General features: G+C 37.3%; 2 protein-coding genes across 3 annotated transcripts; one reads left to right on the forward strand and one right to left on the reverse strand.

The window, feature by feature from the left end:
• The first annotated feature begins 17 nt into the window (after positions 1-17).
• Positions 18-12489, forward strand: LOC145491019 (vacuolar fusion protein CCZ1 homolog). 2 transcript variants are annotated; one of them, XM_081470151.1, is made up of 17 exons: positions 18-163; positions 3433-3530; positions 3802-3895; positions 4603-4680; positions 4806-4853; positions 5445-5528; positions 6327-6378; positions 6661-6739; positions 7289-7333; positions 7685-7763; positions 8307-8368; positions 9291-9402; positions 9868-9901; positions 9999-10107; positions 10609-10752; positions 11684-11811; positions 12071-12489. In XM_081470151.1, exons 1-17 carry the CDS (start codon positions 53-55, stop codon positions 12124-12126), a joined length of 1413 nt encoding a protein of 470 aa, XP_081326277.1. In that variant the 5' UTR covers positions 18-52; the 3' UTR covers positions 12127-12489. The 2 variants fall into 2 exon arrangements, with proteins under 2 accessions (XP_081326277.1, XP_081326276.1); XM_081470150.1 differs by lacking the exon at positions 18-163 and having other exon boundaries at positions 2183-3530.
• A 1137-nt stretch (positions 12490-13626) lies between these two features.
• LOC145491025 (protoheme IX farnesyltransferase, mitochondrial-like) lies at positions 13627-21655 on the reverse strand. The gene is made up of 8 exons (XM_081470163.1): positions 21579-21655; positions 21326-21510; positions 19895-20063; positions 19376-19500; positions 18638-18708; positions 16099-16190; positions 15446-15676; positions 13627-14983 (listed from the first exon to the last, which is right to left on the reverse strand). Exons 1-8 carry the CDS (start codon positions 21601-21603, stop codon positions 14667-14669), a joined length of 1215 nt encoding a protein of 404 aa, XP_081326289.1. The 5' UTR covers positions 21604-21655; the 3' UTR covers positions 13627-14666.
• Between the last annotated feature and the right edge of the window lie 19 nt (positions 21656-21674).

The following is a 21674-nucleotide window of genomic DNA, read 5'->3' on the forward strand; positions in this document are numbered from 1 at the left end:
GATTACAAACGGAATTTGTCAGCGGAATTTCTCACTCGGCAAAATATACGTCATGTGTTACGCAAAAACTGTCATAAAAATCAAGATGGCAGCCATGAAAACATCTCCCGGTCTTGTCAATTTCTTTATTTACAATTCTACTTTTGGTCCAAAGGAAGGGATGGTATGTGATATGATTTTAGAAGACTATGCTTTGTTATGGCTGCAAAACCTGGCAGCCTTTAATATCGGTATTAGAAGCCCAAGCGTACCAAAATTGACCTGGAGGCCTCAACCATCTCATTTCATTCAAGAAACAATCTCAAAAAGATTATTTCATTTTGTTGGTTTCCACTTATACACCGTGCTGAATAGTAGCTCACTGGCGAATTTAAATCATATATACAGTAAGCTTAAGTCCTGGTACAAATTGACCATTAGTATATATCGATGCACATTCCAGTTCTTATTTTATTGTCCACAATTCAACGATATCGATACGAGGCTTGAAAAGTCTCATATGGATACCCCCCTTCTTTTTTGGCACAAAACGTGCCAGTTTCCTTAGTTACATCCTGGGGAAGACTTCCATATAAAAAGGGCAGGGTGCTCATTGGAAAGTTTTGGCATGGCTTGAATTTTTTTTCAACCCTTAGAGGTACCAATTCTAAAACAACAATAAATCTCCTGTTACATGTAGATAAAGAAACGTAGTAAATATTCATTATTGCGCGAAAAGTACGTAAACATACATATGTTTCGAGGCTGCAACTACTTCATCAGTGGATCAATCTCCTGTGATATTTTTCTCAGGTCAACACCCTAAAAGGTACAAAAAAGCTCCCGCTGTGTACCTTTTAAGACTGTTCACCTTAAGGTATCAGTATAACCCATTTGACCATCCGCGCACGGTCCGCTCTAGCATTCGTGGCTTTAACAAAAACCCATATAAACCGTATATTTACTGGAAGCTTAATAACTACAGATTATGACCTGACCTGTTTAAAATGGTAAAAATTTACCGTGTTTCGAAAATGCAAATATATTTACAAAGCTTCATGAACCCATAAATCAAGGTATACACCTGCTAAATTTAGGTCGGAGAAAACGATTAACATGGCATCCGTTTCTTCACACATTGACCTCAAAAACCGTGTCTCAGATTTTTGGCACATGCATTTGTTATTATTTTACTAGAGGATAAAGTTAGAAAAGGTTAAAAAATAGGACTGCCCGCGAAAAAAAGGCATAACTTTTTAATGAAAAGAGTAATCAGAATTCGCAGACACAGTTTTGTCGGCGATCATTCTGACAACATTCTCTCTGAATTTCAGCCAATTTGGTCCAGGGGCTGCCGACCTGGAACTCAAAATGCACATACAACTCGCCTATTTTTTACTTTCGAGAAACAGAGAAAAAATAAAATTTGGCGGCATCCAAGTGTTATGAGATTATCACACCAAGGGAGACACCGCAGAGGAATCAACTTTCTGTATAACAATAGGACTGTGACAGTTAACATGGAACAGGTACAAATTTCTGCGACGGCGCACGGTAAATTATTCACCAGTGAATAAACCGCTTTTTCATGTGTGAAGTCAGAATTCCAAAGTTAGTAAACGTGAAATTATCTTTTGATTTACTATATTAGCGTTCGAAATTTTACGTATCGGTTGACTAATCTTCAAAATTATGACCATGTCACTGTTAACATGCCGAAGGCCCGTAGAAGGTTCCCGAGAAAATGCAAGCGCACAAAGGGAAATGCTGGAGAGGACGTCGTAAACGGGACTATATCGACTGATGTTGATGCAAAGGCAAAGATACTGGAAGAAATGACAATAGCTGGGTAAGAAAAAAAAATATTGCACTGCTGATTCTAATTTTGTACAATCGATCTGCCTTTCAATTTCGTCCACTTCTCTTCGTCAATCTCCTCTGCTTCAACAGTTTCTTGCAACAGTATTTTAGTGCGGCTTGTGCTCATTTCGGCTTTCTCGCTGGCTTCGTGATCGTGATCGTTGTCGCGTTCATCTAGCAATTTTTCTTGATTGTAAAACGAACCCTTTGCCGCTTTCCGCTAATTTAGCGGCCCACTCTTTGTTGAAAGTGTTTTTCGCCTTCTTTGGCCTTCCTTTAGCCGATGAAAACGAGCAAGATCGCTCTGTCTTCGAAGACATCCGCCACTGATTATGGCACGCGAATTGCATGTCAACTCAGCATGATCTTGATGTCATGTGACTTCTTGCCTCGATAATTAATTCCTTTGACAGAACTTGTCAACTCTCAATTAAGTAATTAATATGCAAAACAATCTTTCTCGCGCAATAACTAGCGGCAGATATAAGATTTTTTCGTGGAGTTTTTTTTTATCTTAAAGATTACTTTAAGATTTATCCAACCGCTTAAAAAAGTAAAATTATGCAAAATTGCAAATTTTCCCCTTACTGATACCTTAAGAGGTACTGATATGGCTTTTTTAACCCCTGAAGGGTTCAACGAGTACCCCATCCTTTTTATTGTTACAATATACGCCGCTTCCGATGGATTTGATTGACACTTAAATGATTGTGAGATACCGATATATCTAGGGTCTCGTGATTAGAGTAAAAACGCAATTCAACCTACACTCAGAAGTGTGTGCGTCCCTCTCTTTACATGGTGTCAGAAGTGGGATTGTTGAGTATGTATTATGTATTCCTGATATTATGTAATGGGAGTTACGTACCATGTATTCCATTCTAAAGATATTCCAGGACTTTCACAATTCTACCCCAAAGTAGGTTGTCTGCTTGCACACACAAGTATATTTCAAAGACTACGACTATATACACCAGGATTTGCATACACCTTGAAAGTTTTTGAATTTGAAAATCAAAGTTGAAACGTTTGTTGGGTCCTTGCAAAATGTAGAAATTTGAAGGAAAAGGAGCAATCTGCCAAATGTTTGACGAAAAAATTGTCCACATAGTGGAAGAACTACAAACTAAGGTGGATGGAGTCCTTGAAAAATTGGAATGTCCTTGGAAAGCCTTTGGATTCTTAGTTCAAAAGAGAGTATGAACCCTGAATTTTGCCTTTACGTCACATGTTTTAAATGCTTATTAAATACCGTTGGTGTAATCTACAAAAAATGCAGTGCAGGATATGGTCTCATAGTTAACGTGCTGGACTCCAGATTTAGGGGTTCAGTTTTGAGGTCTGGTTGGAGTCATAACTTGGTGTTCTTAGGGATGACTCTTTACTCTCACAGTGCTTCTCTCCATCCAGTTTTATAAATGGTAATCAGCAAATTCATTTAATGCTGGGAGATGTAAAACCCTGCGATGGATTAGCATGCCATCCAGGGATAGAATAGGGTATCTACCACTAGATCTTAATGCCTCAGAAACCAGGATAGGCTTGGGCAGTATGGATCACTTGGCCCAAAGCAGACTTTTTCATTTACAACAGGAAAAAGAAAAGATTGTTCTTTATATCCCAACTGGTGAAGACCTAGACAGGAAAATCAAGAATATTGGACTGTGTGAGGCATTGGTAAAGTTTACACAGTAAGATTGAATTTCTTTTCCTATCTATCTTAGATGTTCAAAAGTACTAATAGATAATACTATTCACTAAGTAAATCAGATCCAGTGGACATAATATATGGCTGATTTTGGAGAAAAGCATTGTCCACCCTTTCAACAAGTGTTACTGCGTCAGTTTTGTTTGAGACCATTTAAGAAATGTAATTAGAAAGACTTAAATATTCATCCAATGCACTGACTCCCATTAATGCTATTTTTACAATATTATTATTTCATTTTGTTTTTTGTGCAGGACATTCTCACCAGACAAGCCCTGTAACTCTCTTCATACTCAAAAAACAAGGCAAGTCTTTTTTGAAGCAGAACCAGAATTCTGGATGATCATGGTAAGTCAATTATAATGGCTTTTATTAATTTGCTGTTAAATGGCATTAAAAAGAAGGCTGTAGCCTTGGTTTTAACAGTCAGTCTGTTCTACAATTGTTGCATCATGTGAATGTATGTAGTTGAGAGTATGGAAATGTCCACTTGATACAATGTTTTTTTACTTTTACTGACTGGACAGTAACTTGTTATGGACTATGTACTCCGGCCTTTCTAGTCTGTCAATGAATGTGACAAGTAGAAGAATCTAATGGGGATTTAATATCATAATATGCTACGATTCTCAGTTGAGTAAGGTGCGACAACAGTTTGGTGACCAGATCTTCTTAACATTCAACTTGTGTTGTTGTCAAGGGCACCTGGTTCCGTTTCCAGTGGCAACTTGTCAACCTTTGACATTATTGGCAGCAAAGCACGCAAAATTGCAGGCGATGATATTGTTACCATTGGAAACAAGGAAAGTTGCCTGTGGCAACACCAAAAATTTTAAGTCCAAAACTTCGTCACCAAAGCTCCATCGTGCCTTACTCAACTGATACCGGTAATCATATTATTTTATGCCTAAAGTGGCAATCACCGCCGCAAGATTCTGTGAAGGGGTCTTGCAGATTGAGTTAAAGTTTAGCCCTCTGAGATGCGATAAAATTGTTCTCCATGGGTTAAGCTTACTATAAATGTTAATTTATGTGTTTATCTTGCTGCTCCACAGACCATCAGCATTCCTTTTAGTGAGAAGACCGCGAAGGATGGCAAGATGATCATTGAATACCATGATGAAGATGTTTTGGTTGGTATTAATGATGCCTTGATCCCTACCTCAACAGCTGTCATTCTGTTCTCTTTGCTCTGTTTTCAATAATTATTGCTAACTGAAGTTGCCATCATTTGAGTATAATATTATTTTGTAAACAGGATTCTGTTCTTGATGCAGTCTTGAAGCAAGCATACAAAATGTTCAAGGTACCAAATTTGTTTTTATTAGATGGTTTCGTATTCTAGTTCTATTAACAATTTAACTACGCTGGATTTTCCCTGTTAATCCAGTCACCAATGAGCCACAAGAATCTGGCTGTATTAATGGGGTGGCTGTATTAAAGGGGTTCTTTTTTAATTAAGAAATTGACTGCCTCAGCTTTTCTTCGGGCCAGAATAAGGTGACCGTAATAACGAGGTGGCCATTTTACCGGGCTGGCTGAAAGTCCAGATGGGGTTCCACTGTATTAAAATATCTAAAATTAACACTTGCCTAATTAGACTGTTTATTGGAATCAGGATCACAAATCTGGGTGTGAGTCTCTCCACTCTCAATTGTCTCCTTATCCAGACATATAGAATTTTGAATAACTTGGACAAAGCTACCTCGGGAGAGGGACTGTGATGGATTAACATCCCATATGGGAATTGTGAAGGAATAATCCCAGTACCTTTATGCTACAGATACCAGAATTAAGTCCTGGCAGATATCAGCCATCAAACGCGGAATAGATATACTGAATATTATAGAACAATTAACATATTGATTATATTAATTTTGTTTTATAATTTTTTAAGCTTTTCAACGGAACGTTTGAATACATTTTGAAGACATTCAACCTTGAAGCCCTGTGTAAGAGAGTGGAACATTTCTATACATCTGTAAGTGTTTCCTGTTTGCGTAAAGAGCCAATAATTAATATGCAAGCTTGTTCTAAATTAAACAATGGTTTATTGTCATGTGGGGAGAGGCTACATTGTATTTTTGAAAATTATATGAATGGGCCAATTAGTTGCAATGGATAAAATCTGCTGTTCATTTTACATCTGGTTTATATCCATAGTCATACATTACAATCATACATTAGATCATGATTTGCTAAATCATGTTTTCTGAGGTCCAATCTACACTTTGCCAGAGAAATTTGAAAATGGCATTTTCACTCTGAAAATGCATTGATCAAGAAACTAATGTTTTCCATCCACACTATGCAGGATAAATTTTAAAACGCAACAATCACGGGTCATTTTAGATTTGTGTTTGAGGAAATCTTGGACAGGAAAATCACACGATTATCTTGATGCCATTGTTTTTGAAAAGCCCTGTTTTCAAAACGTTTTCTGTTCACACTAAAACGAAAAGCTAGCATTTTCAAATTCCTCTGGTTTGAAGAGCATTTTTGAAAAGCTCCGTTTTCCTGACATTAGTATGGACAGTAGGCCTGACCATAGAAATAAAGCTGGGTTTTCAAATTTCTGTGGCGTAGTGTGGACGGGGCTTCAACATCGACTCACAGATTGCAGTTTGCCATCCAAGCCACTCTCTGCATAATGAAAAATATTTTGAAAGGTCCTTTTTGTGTAAAAATATTACAACTGTACAATCATGCTTACCAATAATTAATGCTATTTTATTTCATGTTTTAACACTTTTTCTGAATATTTGATTTTTCTGTACAGTATTTACAGACTCTAAATTTTTCTAAGTTTGATCTTCTGGATGTGTTTTCAGGTGAGTTTAACAGGTAAATTCTCAAGATATTTCTTGAAGAGGATTTGGTTAAAAATTATTGCCTGCCTTAGCTATTCTTGTTTACAATCTGATCTCCAAAAAATTATTAAATAAATGCCATTGCCTTATTCAAACACCTTGATAGCTCTCTGCATGTATTATGCACCTATCATATCATACAACATGCAAAAAATAACATAATTTTATTTTTATGCTACAATAAGTAATATATATTTGAGTGATCATGGACTAGATTTTCAAACAATTATTTTTTTTTCTTAGGAATAAATTTTTTGCCTTTGGACAAAAACACATTTCTTAGGATTCAGTCATTCATAAATGTGATTGAACATTCATTCAGGTAAACCTGACTCTCTCTTTTACAACTTTCCTTTTCTGGGGTTGGAATAAAAAAAATATATTAAAAACCTTTATCTCTTTGCAATTTTCTTTTACATGAGTGACGGTGACTTAGCATCAGACAGGCTTGAATTAACATACTTAATTGGCATATAATTTGTAAACCTACCCATGCACAGTTTTGTTTACATTCGTGGTTCAAGTTGTTGTCTCATGTTATTTTCGTCTCGATTCATGTACAACTTATGTGCAAACTGTAAGACTTGTTACTAGCCTGAGAATACATTGACAACATGGACTTATGCTTCCTCGTGCTTTATTGAATGAGCCTATCCAAACACCTAGCAGGTACTTTTTGTTGTTCCTGCTCCTGTCTGCAATCACTGAACACTCCCCTGCAGCTTGTGTTCTCACAGCATTGTTTGTCCTCTTAAACATTAACTCATGTTTCTATAACTTGAGAGGATTATGAAGAATGCTTTCTTTTTCTTAACTTAACTGATCGTTCCCTCGCTAACATCCAAGTGACAATATTTTATTTGATTTTCAGCCAAATAAGATATACTGCCTTTCTCTATTCTGAAAAACTTGTCTGGTAAGTAGCATACATGTATTTAACAAACAGTCATACATGAATTGTACTCTTGGCAGAGGCCTTTATGTCACATGGTAAAGAGAAGATAAGTGACACTCGCAGATCCAGACCTTGAGTTAAGGAGGGGGGAGGGGGACCATTTTTTTTTGCTTGCCCTGCAGGCTTTTCTTTCTTCTGTGATTTTTTCTTTTTTTACGCAAAATAAGGAGGGGGGGGAGGGGGCCTTTCCCCTAGATCCACCACTGGGTGAAACTGTACCTCTTGAAATTCCCATTTTCATTCCCTAATTTAGTCAGATAACCTCTGAACTATTAACTATTAATAACTAATTGATTATATTTGATTATACAGGAGTGGTCTTGAACAAGAAGATATGCGCACATTGTATAAATACTTGGTGACAAGTTTGTTTCCTTCAATAGATCTCCAGGTAGGCTGGAGAATATTTTCTGTCTGTTTCACTTCATTTTGGTACTTTTCATCTCGGAAGAAGGTGTATCTTGTTGAACCAACATTTTCATTGGATCAATTAAGTTTACAGTCATGTGTGGCTTTCATAACAACAGCAATTGATAGATCTACCTAGTGTACTAAGTGTTTTATCTCAGTTTAGTTTTGATTTCAACTATATCATTAAGTGGTTCATTTTCTTCTCGTTAATTAACCAGAAGAAACAAATCACATACAGTACAATGGAATCCCAATTTCTCGAACCCTCAATTTTTTAAACTTTCTGATAACTTGACAAAAAGTCTTTTCCTGCCTGTCAGTTGAACACTGTAATTTTATCCCCCAATTTCTTGAACTACCCTGTTATTTTTCAAAAATATTCTCGTTTCCCTTGGAGGTTCAAAAAATAAGGTCTATTTCCACAGTAGTTGAAATCTAATATCAACTGTAACATACACATTTTTACTGAAGGACATCCATGAAGTAAAGGGTTAATAAACATACTGGCAAACTGTTTTCACAGAGTATGGAAAATCCAAGATCTCAAGGTTATGTTGTTGTTCCGCCCAAGTCACATCATGGAAGGTACTGATCAACCACTCCTTTACAGACCTGGCCTCGCCTGTTCAAAGACTGGATAACGTTATCCACCAGATAAATCGCTGTCCAATGGATAAGTGCTAACAGAACAAACCACGCTGTACGCTAGATAGTGATTTATCCGGTAGATAGCTTTATCCACCTTTCGGACAACCCAGGCCAGGAAGAGAGAATTTAACTTTTTATTCCTAACTAAGGACTTCTAGCCTTGAATGCCGACTTTTAATTATTCTTTATTCTTAACTTAAGCTGAGAGAAACTTGGTTAAAAAAACAGTTTTTTATAATCCATTTTCACACACACTTAACAATTTCTAAATACTCACAAACGCTTCTTACAATACAATACTGCTACTTACACTACTTACAGTACCGGTACAGTAAGTTACTTACACCACCTACAATACATTACCACAGCTACTTACACTACCACTATACGATACTATATACCATACTAAAACAGTTAAAAAACAGTTGGTACAATTTCATAATGTATACCTGCCGGTAGACAGTAACAAGGAGGATTGTTGCAGCATTGCTTTACCCTATCTACCTCAGCCTGTTCCAGTGGCTTGGTTAGTGCAGAGCACTGCAAAAACAGTGGAAAGTGAGGAGAGTGTTCAGGAAAGTTCTACATTTATACCCCTTTTTTCTCTGCCATTTTTGCACAGCTTCCCATCTAACTGATGCCTGGAACAGGCTGTATCAACCATTACACTAGGTCTGCTGATATACCACTTTACTCACAAGAGATCATGAGTTTGACTGGGAGGGAATTATTAAGGAAGCTGGTTGAGTGTGTGAGCTCTTCAGCCATCTTATTCTCAACAAGTTCCACCTACTAATCAGTGTATGAGGTTCTGTGTATTAACAGAAATTTTAAATACCGAGTTTTGTTTTCTTTATAGATTTATAACTGGTCCGACTGAACTTGGTGATGTACCGACACCACAAACTCCACCAAAAATGTTTGTCAACACAGACACTGAGCAGGAGGAGCTAGTGTTAGTTGTATACAAGGTATGGCCAATCAAGGGTGGGGTACAATTTTATACTTTCAATCAGGTACCTTTCCAAGCATTTTGGCTGCCAAAATGCCATACTCTGAATTGACCAATAAATTATTAATGGTGTGATGTGTCAGTCAGCAGGATGCTGTCAACATTATGTTACTTTGAAGTGCACTGCACTCAAGCATGATTATAACCAAGGTTCTGGTCTAAGAAAAATTACAAGGAGCCCGAAGGTTCCTAACCATGAAATCCTGGGTGCTCAGCACCTAACCTTATATGAAAAAAGTGAGTTTTTCTAGTTGCCCAAAGGCAAAAGTTAGTCACCTGTGGCACCTGGGTGCTTCTAGAGCACAGCCCTAATGTAACGTTTAATAAACACTTATGTTAAATGGTTTGGAGGGTATCACATCTTCTTAGTGCTATACTTACATGTATTTAATGTTTATTTCTGTTTTTGCTTTCCCTGACCCAGGCATTAGAAGCCACAATATGTTTAATGATATCTGGTAAGTCACATGTAAATCTATCTATAGTACCCCAATTTTGGTTCAATTAATTTATTGACATTTTATGTATTTACATTTTTGTGTGTTCTGTTTTAAGGTCCTTACCCAACCCTAGACTTCTATAAAAAGATTGACAACTTTATTGGTCCTCAACTAACAACACTGGCTAATGTTATTGGCGAACAAAGTGCAAAGAAGCAGCAAAGGTATTTTTTAACATTTTGTGCTGACATTTGCCTTTGATATATTAAGTTAACCTTATCAAATGTTTCATTTATGATGCAAAGCACCCAGTAGAAATTTATTTTAATTTAAACAAACATTACATAAGAAAAAGTAACAGATAATGGTAGATGAAGATAAATTCACCTAGTTTATTGGGTTAGTTCACTATAATGAGGAAAAAACTTAATATTAATAAATTTATAAATGCATTGATATTAGATTTTTCCTCAGGATAGGAAACTGACTCATTATGAAATTGTTTAACAGAAATTCATCAGTCTATTAGTTACATTTAATTTATCATGTTTTAAAAGCAATTTATTAGTGCAGTGCTCAAGAACATCATTATGATAAACATTAAGATCTCACATCCTCTACAGTTTACTGAATATTAAACTATTTTAGGTCATACGACTGTAAGTTAAAAAATAAATTAATCCTGATGTACATTAACTTTCTGATGTTGCCTTGATAATCTGCAGTTCAGACCAACAGTATCGTTATCTGTACTTCAACCATATGAACCTAGCACAGAAGTCATCTGTTCACTCCAGAAAATCCTCGCTGCCCTGTATTGCACCTGAAATCATGAGGCTGATGGGCGACATAAGTGCAGACTTTGCAAGGTGAGAAATTGCAGTTTAAAAGAGTCAAAGGGAGAAAGGAGCTACCTCAAAATCCTACTTAAAGCCCCCCCCCCCCCCCCCCGGCAACCCCTGCTCCTTCCTACCGGCACAAACCTACTCTGATATGAGGTCCCCTACCAACTTTACGTCACTAAACTTGTGGAATTCCTGTTAGAACATTGCAGGTCACCCTTGTAAAATAGGTACTGGGATCCCACTGAGGTGGCCCATTTTCCCAGCAGGAACTTTCCCGAGAAAAATTCCTGCCACGTATCTTGGCAAGAATCCCGGCAAGAAATCTGTGCTCGTTGGGATCCTGCCAAGAAAAAACTCTCCTCCAGCATCCTGGTGAGAATCCTGCTGGGAAGCAAAATCTTGCTAGTATTCCCAGCAAGAACTAAATTCTCACCAAGAAAAAATTCTTGCATAGAAATTCCCACTGAGGGTGCGTTAAACCTGATCTTGAGATTTGACCCTGGAAGCAAGTGCCACTCTGAAACTATTGTGAGCCATATCTAGTTAAAGTTTCAATATTTATTATGACTCGTGATACATGAAAAAGCCAGTGAAGAAGTTTCTAAAATGTTAGCGTCTCTCATCAGCATCAAAGTTGTTTCTTACCAGCTCTTTTCTGCACAGCTACTGGTATTTCTTACTGCTTATTAGCTCATTTTCCCCCCTAACATGGGAAACCCCTTGCAAAGTTGTAGCCCAGGGATAAATCCAAGTTTCTGTAGCAGAAAACAACTTTTGCCCTACAATGCACCATCAGTGCTTATTTTATATGTTACTGAACCAGTCAACAAAAGCACTGCAAAAGGAAAGTGTTCTACCGAAAAAATTGCATATTTGCCTAGCTATCAGGCCTCCTGACCTCATGTATGGAGTAATTGTTTCTGGTTTGACCAAGTTTTTCTTTTTACATCTGAAGCTTTCAGGAAGATGGAGAAACATTTGTGAAGACCATGTCAGACTGCTGGATTGTTGGAAGAAAATCTGATCAGCGAGAACTATTTGTGATCTTGAACCAAAAGAATGCAAACCTTATAGAGATTGATGGTAAGTGGTTTCACATTAGATACATTAATTTCACTTTCTGTTACCAGTCATGATCACCTAATAAGAGATGGTTTAGGTCTTTAGCTTTAATTTACAAGTTTAAGTGGAGTTTTCCTTTTAAGGCACTCAGATCTTTTAGATGCAAGGAAACTCAGCATCTTAGAGGCAAAGGGTTTTGTTTTCTTTTACCCTATAGGATAGTAGATTGGGATATTTGTCTTTTGGTAATTTTGGCTTTCTGTTTCATTTTATCTTGCAGAGGAAGTGAAAAGACTGGGTATCACACAATTCCACAACATCTTCTTCTTGGACTAGTTTAGTTGAAAATAAGAACCTGTTGATCACTGTTAGAAAACAGCCATTTGATGGTTGGAAGAGATAGAGATGGTGTTTTTACAAGACAATTGTCTTGGTTCAGTCAAATGCAGTATATTTATTTGGCAGTACACTACAGGCAAAAGTCAAAAATCTAAGATTTTATTACCAATTCCACTTATGACATTTGTGGCTTAAGAGTCGGCAGTGACTGACTGAAAGGAAGATTTTAAAATTTTGAATTCCATAAGAAGATGCATGAAATTACTCTTTATCTTAATAATTATAGTCTACTAGCTTTTAAATAGCAATAAAATTAGCTCAAAAATTAGATTTCCATAAGATTTTGTGAGGACTTTTTAAAACTGGCCAATAGTGTAGATTACTTTAGCCAATCACTTTATGATATGTAAACTTGTAGACTTTAAGTAGTTATACAAAAGAAGCATTTTCTATAACTTGATGAGACAAGAAAAATCTAGTACACTTTGTTTTTCAAAGTTTAGGTGAAATACTTGTTAAACTTCAGGGGCTCGGTTGTTCAAAGCCCGATTGCTAACTCAGGATTAATGAGAATTTTCACTTGAGTTTTGTAACTCTTCGGTGATGTTTTCTGTTTATATTGCTTGTCCTTTAATGTTGAATTTGAATAATCTCAAACTATAAAAATCATATGCAGTGAAAAACATTTTTATTATATCCAAGAAAAATTAATACTTCGGTTAACTTTTAATCCTGGGTTAACGTTAACCGGCTTTCGAACAACCCGGCCCAGAAGAATTCAAAATGAAGGACTTACTCCAAAGTGGAGGTTTCAAACCTCAGGTGCCAAGTGTGAGATTCATGCCAACAAATGAGACAATAGTAATATTGCAAGTGAGTATTTCTTGTGTATTTTCAAACAGTTTCATTTTTCAAAATCTTCTATGGAAGCCTGCCCCAAGACCATCCTACTGTAGGAAGAAAAAACAGTGCTTACCCCAATGTTTGTGCTGCCACAATGCAGAAAACTCAGGAACAGGTACAGGAACTCTGACTACAAAGACTAGCTTTGCTGTTCCCATTCTCGCACTTTGGGGCAATATCAACTTAAGAGTTCTAGTAACCATAGAGACATGGGATATTGAAAAGATGTACAGATGTATGAACAGGCTTAATTAAAAGTACCCGTACCGTATTGAGGAACAAATGCCTTTCTGAGCAAATCCTCAGTATTGTTTTGCCTGTATGCCATATAGACACTAAATAGCCCTGATGTCAAGTTGCAAATTCTCTATACATGTGTTCACACAAATTTTATAGTACAACCACAGGGAGGACACAAAAGAGGTAAGTTGGATGAAAGTATGTAAAGGAATGAATAGGTAAACTATATTTTTGATTCCTTTGTTTGCTTTCATCATACTTTAAGAAATCTTTTGTATACTCCCTGCGGCACTAGAAAGAAGTATTACTATATGATGATGATGATGATGACATTGACACAAAAATACAGTGAATTATAAACAGATCGCTCTAATGTCCATGTATAAAAGCATTTCCTAAAATCAATATTAAGGTTAAACAGAGTTAATATGACTATCTGTTTTGTAAATATGTACATTCACAGACTGAGTAATGTCCACAAATATGTGAAATAAAATAATGAATTTTTAACATTTTGTAACATTTTCAATCTTCATTGTGTGGAATTCAAACAATCACTCCATAAACTCTCAAGAGTTTCCAGATGTTCAACTTTACATCTTAAAATTTATTACAATGTAAGAAGATGGCAATATATTAATAACCAGTATTTAACATGTAAAATTCTGCCTTTCAAAATGCCAATCTTCCCATTTTTTTTTCTACGCAATAAAATGCAGTTACTGTAGTGTATGAATAATCAATTACAACAGCAATGTAAATTATGAGCATTGTTTAAATTTGCAAACTCGAAGGTTACAATATGAAGATGTTATTTAGGTTCTTTGGGCATTAGAGCAGTTTTAAATTGAGTGTCAATAGCAATCAGGCAATTACTTTCACCAGTTTCGTTATTACTTTGGTTTGAGATTTAGGTGGGTAGTCTAACAGACGAATTTCGATATATTAAAATTCAGCCTAAAACAACAGACCTCAGCACAAGGCTCCACGGAATAAATACAGAGTTTGTGGGGTTTATTCCCTGCAGCCTCATACCGAGGTCTATCGTTCTAGGCTGAATTTTAATATATCAAAATTGGGCTATTGGTAATTAATTGGTTTGGTTTCGGTTTTATGACATTCAACTGAAAACCGCTCTCTCTGATATCAAGTAAGCAGTGTTCTTGAAGTCTAACAACACATGCAAGACCTAAAGTTTCCCACACATGATGTTCATGGCGTCAGTGTTAACTGGTGTTCACACTGCAATGCTTCTGGGCAGAACACAAGTTATTGCTTTCCATATTACCAAGTTAACCAACCAATCGAGAACCATGGCCAAATATCCAGACTATCATTCACCAAATTCACCGCTTGAAACTTCATGAAATAGGTTTGCTAAGAGCAACTGTGGCTCATGTCACTTGAACCACAGTCTCCTCTTGTTCTGTTCTTGGTTTCTTATGAAACATTATCATGAGCATGAGAATTGGTAGATAGAGCAGGCTAAAACGAAACAGTTTCCGTGCGGATCTTGAGTCTGAGTCCTTATAAAATTGATAACCCAAGTAAGTGTGCCATACATTAAGTGGCAAAGAGGTCAAAGCTAGCCACCATGTTGTAACATCGCATACTGGCAAGAGTGTTGTTAGACCAACCAGTGCCAAACAGTGCCTGAGTGTTACCCGTCGACAGAGTGGTGCATTTGTGACACACATCATTCGATAACCAGCTGCAGGGGTACAGAAGACACAAGTAAATGATATTGATTTTGCTTTTATACCAAAAGCCTACTATAGATTGATGAAGGTACATGTAGGAGGGGGGCATACAAATGCTTGAATGGGGCCATGCTTCTCACAGTCTATGGTGCAGATCTATGTTTAATAATAGAGAGTGCTAAACCTCTCCAAAACAGTCAAACCTCTCCTTATGGACACCTTATGTGAATATTCTGAGTAGTTCACTTAGTCCTAGACAAACCAGAATAATTATATTGATACTAACAATCTCTACCACTGTAATGCAGACAACTCCATTATACGCCCACAATGTGCCCAGCTTGGGCCCTCACAACTGTATAACCAGTCTATGACTGTACACAGTTACAATAAAGACATTGTTACTTATCTACAAGTACCAAAATCCAGATAAAGTTAGACTCTTTATTATGGGAAATAATGTCATTAATTACCTCTTGAATAATCAGCCCTGAGGTTCCAACTGAGTGCATTAAAATGTGGAAATTGCCAAGAGTACAAAATCCCTGCCAGTACCAGTCCACCAGCATCCAATCCACCAGTACAGGCAGCCCAACCCATCAACGGGGGCAGTGCTCCAACTACGGACCCCACCCATGTGTTCAATATACTTAGACGTTTCATAGGAGTGTAGACAGAAGTATAAAGAAGGAGAGTGGCAGCACCTGAAATGCAATGCCGTTCAAATGCTTCAGTTTAGCTGAGTCTAAAATAAACCCAAAACTGCAAGTAACAAATTCAATACAAAATCAGGGCTTGATCAACACTAATGGTAAGCAACTCGTCACAGACCGTAATGTAAAATTTGAATTTAAAAGTGAACCTCACTAAGTTGGTATCAAAAATTAACAAGAACATGTATGAAACAAGTTCAGCTCACATGTAACAAGATGGTTGAATCAAAATCATGCCACTGAAGGATAATGACATGGGGTTTCAGCACAAGTCTGAGGTGAAATTATGCCAGAGTTGAGTAACGGCAGAGCTTGTCAAACTAAAATGATTCTAGCACAATGTGTTAACCAATATGGCTTAGTTGGAGAGTTTAATGTTGACAGCTGTTATTTGTATAAAGCATGGTACTAACCAAGAGCTGCAGTTAATCCATTCACTTGAGTAAACAGCACAGACAGGCCTAATACACCAGTTGTTGCACCAAACAATACTACATGAAGAGGGCTAGGGAAAAAAAACAAAGACAATATTTTAAATTAATAAATGGCTAAAAAAAATGTATGACCAAATTGGGGCAATGTTTTAAGGGTTTTATGACAGCATTTGTATCAATTTTCTACACAAATCCTTTCTGTCACATTACAAAATTAATAAACAACCCCCAAGTGCATGCCTGAGTAACTGCCTTGTATTCTTAGGCAACATACTTGACTCTCACGGTCCCTCTCTCCAACCAGGAATAGAGATAGGTTTAAAGTGCACCTAACCCCAAAATTTTTTTTCCGCTAAAACAAATCTAGACTTTATTTGAGGCATTTGGGCAAAGAAATTTTTGAATTTGGTTGAATCCTCGATTTTCTATGCCCTTTCAAAGTCGCGATTAAGTGTTTCACGACCGCCTTTTAGGGAGTCTGGGGCGGCGGTACCCGATGACGTCTACCCAGGAACCAAACACAATAGCGCCTCAGTCAACTCACTGTATTTGCTCGAGAAAATAGAATGCAAAACTAATCGTTCCGATGTATTTTGGGACTAAAACGTCCAAGTTTTGTCTCAGAATCATTTCTTTTTCGTCACTGGAGTCAGAGTTAAGTTTCGATTCGGAAGGCTCCGAAATAAACTTCGATCGAGCACGTTCGACAACTGTGAACTCACTGCTTAGAGCTTTGAGAGCAATTTACAATATTTCAAGCGACGACGGGGAAGACGTCTTTGCGGACGAGCTGCTTGTATATTAGGAATGGAAAGCTAGATACGAAGTGTAGGAGCAGGCAAACGAACAGCAGGAAAGAAAACTCAAGGACTGCTTTGGATGGTAATTTCGTCAACTAAACATAAGATTCCCACGCGTGTTTATAGCCCATTTACATTTGTCCTTACTGAGAATGAATTTTGTCAAGGTTCTGTTAAATCCAGTTTGTGTTTTACTTTTAGTTGAATGCTTCATGTATATAAGAGCGACATACGTGTTGCAGTTTTCGAGACTCGATGACCTCCAAAACATTGGCTTCGATTGATTGAAAATCATATTGTTTGGACCTGTATTTTTGAAGCTGCGGGAAGCAAGGCGGAAGGAAACATTTCATACAATTACCGATTTCACATTGTCACACGTTTTAAGTCGTAACTCCAAATAACCAATGTAAATTGTTCTCAAGGTTTGCAGTGAAATTCGTCGGATAAGCGAAAAGGATGTGTTCCCTAAGCGGTCCGCAGATAATGTTACATGGTCATATTTTCGACGCTATTGCACAGAATCTTTGTCGCACTGCTGATTTCCAAACCTTTGAAAAACTCTGTGAGTCTAACAATTTTGTTATCATGTAATTCTAGAGGATTAATCTTCGACTTTCATCTAAATCGAAAGAGAAATAAGTGTTGGTTAGCGGCGTACAGTTGCGATCTATTTACGTATCAGTATAACGCTTCTTGATCATGACCGGATCACACAACTTTGCCGGTTATGTTATAAATACTGCGGGATTGGAAGATATAGGTTGTCGGTGGTATTTCTACAAATTGCTGGTTAGCTTTAAGCAGAAAATTTATGAAAATAGCGTTCGAAAGTCTGCGGAACAAATTCCAGTGAGAGTTCTTCAATGGTTCTCACAGATTCAGTTCGCTTGTTTCGGTTCGACAAAATCAACCATCGTTTACGTCTTTATTGCACCATTAGCTGATCGATCGTCGGTAAATTGTACAGTATAACTTTCTTTAAATCTGGAATATTGCTGCAACAGCCGATAGCACCTCTGGAAGGCGTTTCTGTGCACTTTTCGAATGTGTATTGCACCATCCTGAAGGAAATGAGAGGAAATGAGATATCCAACCTTCCTGGGTAGACGTCACAAGAGCCGCTGGACCCATTCTCCTCAAACTCGGTCGTGAAACAAAATGGCGGTGTTTTGGAGCTATTTTCGAGATTTCATCGTGGCACAGAAAATCGAGGATTTAACAGAATCCAAAAATTTTTTTGCAGAACTATTTCAAATAATAAGTAGATTCGTTCTAGCAAAAAAAAAATTGGGGGTTAGGTGCACTTTAAGTTAACTGTTAAAGGGAACCTGAAGTTCAAAATGCTTCAATTAACCAGCATTCTATTGCAAATGTAATCCTCTTATTGGCTACGCTACTCACTATCTATTCTGTTGTAGATAATGGGAAACTAAGCATTGCATGGTTGTCAACAAAATGGCAGCCACTTCTTTGCAAGCAATTTCAAAGTGTCTGTGAAGTGGATTTAGATAAAGTTTTGAACAACTAGATTTGTACTAAAAACAATTAGAATATTCGGTCTCAGTTTCTATGTGTGATAGATAGTTCACCTGCATCAACTATCGTACAACTGAAACTCGAACTCGTTATCTACTTAGGCATTAAATAAGAGAAACCAAGAATTAAGTTAAATTACACATCCTACATGTAAGTGAGTTACATATAATACTGCCTACCTGAGACGAGCCCTGACAAGAACACGGTTTTGAGTACGACTCATCTGAGAGTCAAAAGGCACCTCTAACCACTAGAAACAAGAATTCATGGACAGTACAATTTGAAAGAAAAGAACATAACTGGTAACCACTAAGAACTTTGAGCAATTCTCAGACACAGACACAAGCTAGTTGGAAATCTGTAAATTATATGGGTAACAAAGAGAAAATAACTTCAGTTGTAGCCTTTGAATCTTCAAAACTACTATAAATCCCAGACTTAAACAGCAAACAATTTGTTTTGGCATAAAGAGGTTATTGTCAAAGCAGTACAGTATTCAACCAATTGGCTTGTGTATGGTTCCTGATACTAGGGATGAAGGTTGTGCAATGGGTTGTACACCCTTTGAGCATGTACTAACCCAAAAGTGGTACATGAGAGGAGACAGCCAGTCAAACAAATTTGCATAATTTCCCTGATTGGCTAACTATTGAAAACATGGGTATTGTGTGGTTACAGAAAGTCGTGCCCTAGTGAAACATGGAATAGACCAATTTCGATATATTAAAATTCAGTCTAAAACAGTAGACCTGTATGAGACTCTCGGGAATAACTATAGAGTTTGTGGGGTTTGTTCCACAGAGCCTCGTGCTGAGGTCTGTTGTGTTAGGCTGAATTTTAATATATTGAAATTGGTCTATTCACATAAAATTCTAAGATCAATGTTTGACCCTCAAAGTAGAGGTCCATGCACACACCTGATTAAAAGCATTAGCAGAAGATGAGCACAGGCCAGTTCCAAGCCCTGCCCACAAAAATGTACTAAGATGCATGGCCCCTGGTGCTATAGCATAACCAGCCATCTCTGTGATCACCACTAGACCTGTACATGAGAAAGATATGTATCTACTCTTAAATAAACAGCTTTGATCTTTGAACAATTTGAACAGAATATTTTTTAACAAATTTAGAGTACTTTAAAACTTCAATAAAAATCATTGGGTGAACATCACAAGTCTCTGTGCAATGACATAAAAATAATTATACCAAACAACCTCAAGAGTCAGGGCACTATTAATAGGTAGCTAGAAATGGGAAATTTGTGGTAGAAGAAGATTACACAAGGCGACAGTGATGATGAATGTTTTGCAAAGAGAGAAAAATCACACAAGCACATCTCACATGTATGTGATGACACTTCCCTTAAATGCCGATTTTCAATACCCCCATGAGGTAAAATTGACAGTATTTTGAAATAAAACTTAACCTAAACATACCTGTTAGTCTGATCTTTGACAGTTGCATATACTGTTGTGGTAATTTTTTCAAGTTAGTCTTCTGCTCCACCCATTCCTCTTCAGTGTCCTCATTCTTTGCAGCAACATTTTCCTGTTCCTCTACATTGCTAACTGTCTTCCCGATCACTACAGTGGAGGTTGACTTTGGCTGGAATGAACACACAACATTACCACTCACTGGTATTCTGAACATCGTACTTTACTCTTCCACAATGAGAAAGATAACTTGCATGTTATTGTATCATGCAGTTTGGGAAAGATTAGGTATGGCACCATGATGATATTAACTATTGTTTACTTGATTCATCACTAGGGGTATTTGTTTATAAACCTCAGCCACACAGACCCCATGTTTAATTGAGTGTCAACCACATTTGTTGTCATTTTAGACCACTAGATTAAAACAGCAACCAATATAAAACAAGAAACAAAACTAAGTTATTATCTTTGCAAAGAGCCAGTCAGACAGTAGGGAGAAAACCCAGTGGGAGGGGGTACTCCCTTATATGGGCTATATAGGTATGTGCGGCCCCAAAGGGTATGGTTTTTCAGCTGTTTTGGTCATAAATAGGGTATAGATTTTAGCTGATTTTGAACATTTTGGTAATAAATAGGGTGTGGTTTTTGCACTCTAGCCTTGATTTTGGCATGTTTTTAAGAAGAAGCCACTTTTTCATCATTATCGAAAAGAAAATCAACAAAAACCCTTTACAAATTATGTTTGCGGTAATTTGACATTGGTCTGAACTTAGGAACTAATTATAATGCAGGTCTAATTAAGGGTCAGGTCATAAGTAGGGTTTCAAATTTTTGGTCAGGTCATATAAAATAGGGCAGGGAATATCGCAGATTTTGGTCATAAATAGGATAAGGGTTTTAGGAAACGGGCCGCACACCTCCAGGGAGTACCCTCCGGGGGAGAGGGAGGGGGGGAAATGCAGTGTGCTAACTGCTTTAGTTACCTCACAGATTAAAGCAATTACAGTTCATTTTAGAGATCCCAGAAGGAGAACTACTCGCTTACCCAAGGTTGATTTGAAATATACACTACACTTGAAATAAATGCTGGTATCCTAGGCCACAGAGTTTTCCCCTTTTGCCCAATTTCTTTGTCTAGAATATCATACAATCATACAAAGCCTTTGACATGACTGCAATTCTTAAGTGTCACTGCGGGCACAGCTAATTAGCATATGTATTATGTAACCAGGAGGCAAAGTTGCAAATAGTCGCTCGAGATAGCCACGAAAAAGTTTATCGTTTTTGATAAGGAAACCCAGCAATGCAGGTTAATTATTGAAATATAAGACATATCGAGCTCAGTCTTACATAAGCTTTAATCAGACCTTTATAAGCTTGATTATATTAAGTTGCAAACGATTAACGTAACTTTAACGAACACAAACCCACCTTGCTTTGACAAGCGCTGGTACTTTTTCGCTGGCCATAAGAATCACTCAAAAGACGTTCTTTAGTTGTCACTCTCGCTAATCTAACTTTATATTGATGCAACCAACGACGGCATGGTTTGTTAGAGATGCTAGACGCGGACACATGCCGGAAAATGTCCGCAGCTCGGTTCCAAGAACAGGCCCCTAAAAATAACATAATGCCTTAATGGATCGTTTATGCTGCTACATCTCATGGTAGAATCAACACTTACGGCATAATAGAAGACAACAACTCATCGTATCTCTCTCATTTTGTGAAAACCGGCAGCGGCCACTTCTTCACGCACGTTTCCATTTTTGAGACCCCA

This window comes from Orbicella franksi, chromosome 6 (assembly GCF_964199315.1).
Source record: "Orbicella franksi chromosome 6, jaOrbFran1.1, whole genome shotgun sequence".
Classification (NCBI taxonomy): domain Eukaryota; kingdom Metazoa; phylum Cnidaria; class Anthozoa; order Scleractinia; family Merulinidae; genus Orbicella; species Orbicella franksi.

Coding starts and splice junctions, on each gene's coding strand:
- LOC145491019 (XM_081470150.1), top strand. CDS start 3,316: ATGCCATCCAGGGATAGAATAGGGTATCTACCACTAGATCTTAATGCC. Junction 5,529..6,326: donor TGGAACATTTCTATACATCT/GTAAGTGTTTCC, acceptor TTTTCTGTACAG/TATTTACAGACTCTAAATTT. Junction 7,334..7,684: donor TATTCTGAAAAACTTGTCTG/GTAAGTAGCATA, acceptor TTGATTATACAG/GAGTGGTCTTGAACAAGAAG.
- LOC145491025 (XM_081470163.1), bottom strand. CDS start 21,603: ATGAGTTGTTGTCTTCTATTATGCC. Junction 16,191..18,637: donor CTTGTCAGGGCTCGTCTCAG/GTAGGCAGTATT, acceptor TTTTTTCCCTAG/CCCTCTTCATGTAGTATTGT. Junction 14,984..15,445: donor CAGGGCTGATTATTCAAGAG/GTAATTAATGAC, acceptor GTACCCCTGCAG/CTGGTTATCGAATGATGTGT.